We start from the raw sequence: 2,296 nt of genomic DNA on the forward strand, positions 1-2,296 counted from the left end.
TGGGTCTTGATGATGGGCTGGATGCGGTGCTCGCGCTCGTGGATGATGGGCTGCACGTGGTGCTCGCGCCGCACCTCGACCGGCCGCTCGTTGACCACCAGCGTCTCCACCTTGGGCGCGTGGATGATTCCCTCCGGCGCCACGCGCTCGACAGCCTCGAGGCCGGCTGGCAGCGCGGCGCGCTCGACCACGGGCGCGAGCATGACGTTGCGGTCCTGCACGATGACGGGCTGCTCGGTGGTGGCCTCTGTTTTGATGATGGGCTGGATGCGGTGCTCGGTCTCGTGCACGATGGGCTGGATGTGGTGCTCGCGCTTGACCTCGAGCGTGCGCTCGTTGACGATCTCCTTCTCGATCAACGGCGCGTGGCGGATGACCTGCTCGGGCTCGTGCACCACGCGGTCGGCCAGCGACAGGCCCTGCATCGGCACGACGGGCACGGCGGCGGTGTGGACGACGGGCACGACGGGCACGGCGGCGGTGTGGACGACGGGCGCGCCCTCGCGGGCCAGGGTGGTGGCGCCGAGGACGGTGCCCAGGTGGTGCTTGTCGTGATGGGAATGCTTGGAATGTGAGTGGTGCTTGTCCTTGTGTTGGTGCTTGCGGGCCTTGTCCTGGTGCTTGAGGGCCTTCTTTTCGTGGTGGTGGGACGACATGGTGGTGGTGGTCCGAAGTGTTGTTGAACTTATTGTGGTGGAGGTGGTTGGTTTTGTGTTCTGAGTTTGAGTATGAGAATGGAGGGGGAGGGCGTGCCTTTTGAACCAGTGGCTTGGTTGGTGTTGGGTCGAGATCTGGTCACCGAGAGCCAACCGGAGTGAGTCAGGCCGGGAGTATCCCCCGACATTTAAGGCCTGTTTGCGTTGGTCGGCCAAGGCGCCACTTCGGAGCAGGAGTTGAGTGGCCTGCAGAAAACTTGTTTGTATGCAACCAGCCAATCCCTCCCTCCGCCCACCAGGTGGTTCACTATTTGTCGACTGTCGTTCGCTCGAAACGAGGCTCAGAAAGGCAATGTTCTTTGTGTCGACAGATTCCGGAAATTCACATGGCACGTCTTCGATTGGCTGGTTGGAATCGAACTGGTTTTCTACACTTTTTTGCCCTTTTGCCAGGCAGCGTCGGAGCCTTTACTCCCATCTCAAGTTGTTCATTCGTTGAACCGACCCCGAGGCCAAAACCTTTTTATTGTCCGGACAAGGTGACGGCACACGCCACTCCTGTACACCACCCACGACCACCACCTCAGGCCGGTGCGAGGTGGGATCGCGCTTTCCACCGCATTTCACCCCCAACCGGGCCGAATCTGCGGCGATGGGCGCCCGACCCTCTGGCCCACGTGCGTAAAGGCCACCCACCCTTTCCCTTCCATTCTCATACTCAAACCCAGAACCCTCAACCTCATCCCCACTCCCAACACCAACCACACGCGCCACATCACCCAGGTTCGGCTCTCTCGCCCACCTCCAACTTGGTCCCTGTGGATTGTCGTCGTTGTTGAGCGCACACGACACGCATTAACCGCACACGCCCATGACACACGCACACGCACTTACAAGAATGTGTTTGGAATGTGCCGTTGTGTTCTGCACGCAGTAGAAAATGTCGCATCACGAGAGAAAGGCGGCCAAGCACGAGGAGAAGGCGGCCAAGCACAAGGAGAAGCACCTCTTCGGCCGGCGACACTCCACCGACAAGCACGCCGCCACTGCCGTGCCCGTCACCACCGGCACCGGCCTCGGCACCACCACCACAGCCGAGGCCCTGGCCCGCGAGGGCGCGCCCGTCGTCCACACTGCCGCCGTGCCCGTCGTGCCCGTCGTCCACACCGCCGCCGTGCCCGTCGTGCCGATGCAGGGCCTGTCGCTGGCCGACCGAGTGGTGCACGAGCCCGAGCAGGTCATCCGCCACGAGCCGTTGATCGAGAAGGAGATCGTCAACGAGCGCACGCTCGAGATCAAGCGCGAGCACCACATCCAGCCCATCGTGCACGAGACCGAGCACCGCATCCAGCCCATCATCAAAACAGAGGCCACCACCGAGCAGCCCGTCATCGTGCAGGACCGCAACGTCATACTCGCGCCCATGGTCGAGCGCGCCGCGCTGCCCGCCGGCCTCGAGGCCGTCGAGCGGGTGGGGCCGGAGGGCATCATCCACGCGCCCAAGGTGGAGACGCTGGTGGTCAACGAGCGGCCGGTCGAGGTGCGGCGCGAGCACCACGTGCAGCCCATCATCCACGAGCGCGAGCACCGCATCCAGCCCATCATCAAGACCGAGGCCACCACCGCCACCACCATCATCG

At 63.3% G+C, this 2,296-nt stretch overlaps 1 protein-coding gene across 1 annotated transcript in view; it reads right to left on the reverse strand.

Moving 5' to 3' along the window:
* ACA1_139850 (uncharacterized protein) overlaps nucleotides 1-656 on the reverse strand; it is a gene marked incomplete at both ends in the record, with an annotated part of 1,226 nt that extends 570 nt beyond the window's left edge. The window contains one exon of the mRNA XM_004334088.1: nucleotides 75-656. Coding sequence (XP_004334136.1) covers nucleotides 75-656 — 582 coding nt within the window. The remainder of the gene's footprint in view (nucleotides 1-74) is intronic.
* Between the last annotated feature and the right edge of the window lie 1,640 nt (nucleotides 657-2,296).

This window comes from Acanthamoeba castellanii, assembly GCF_000313135.1.
Source record: "Acanthamoeba castellanii str. Neff unplaced genomic scaffold scf7180000084707, whole genome shotgun sequence".
NCBI lineage: Eukaryota > Discosea > Longamoebia > Acanthamoebidae > Acanthamoeba > Acanthamoeba castellanii.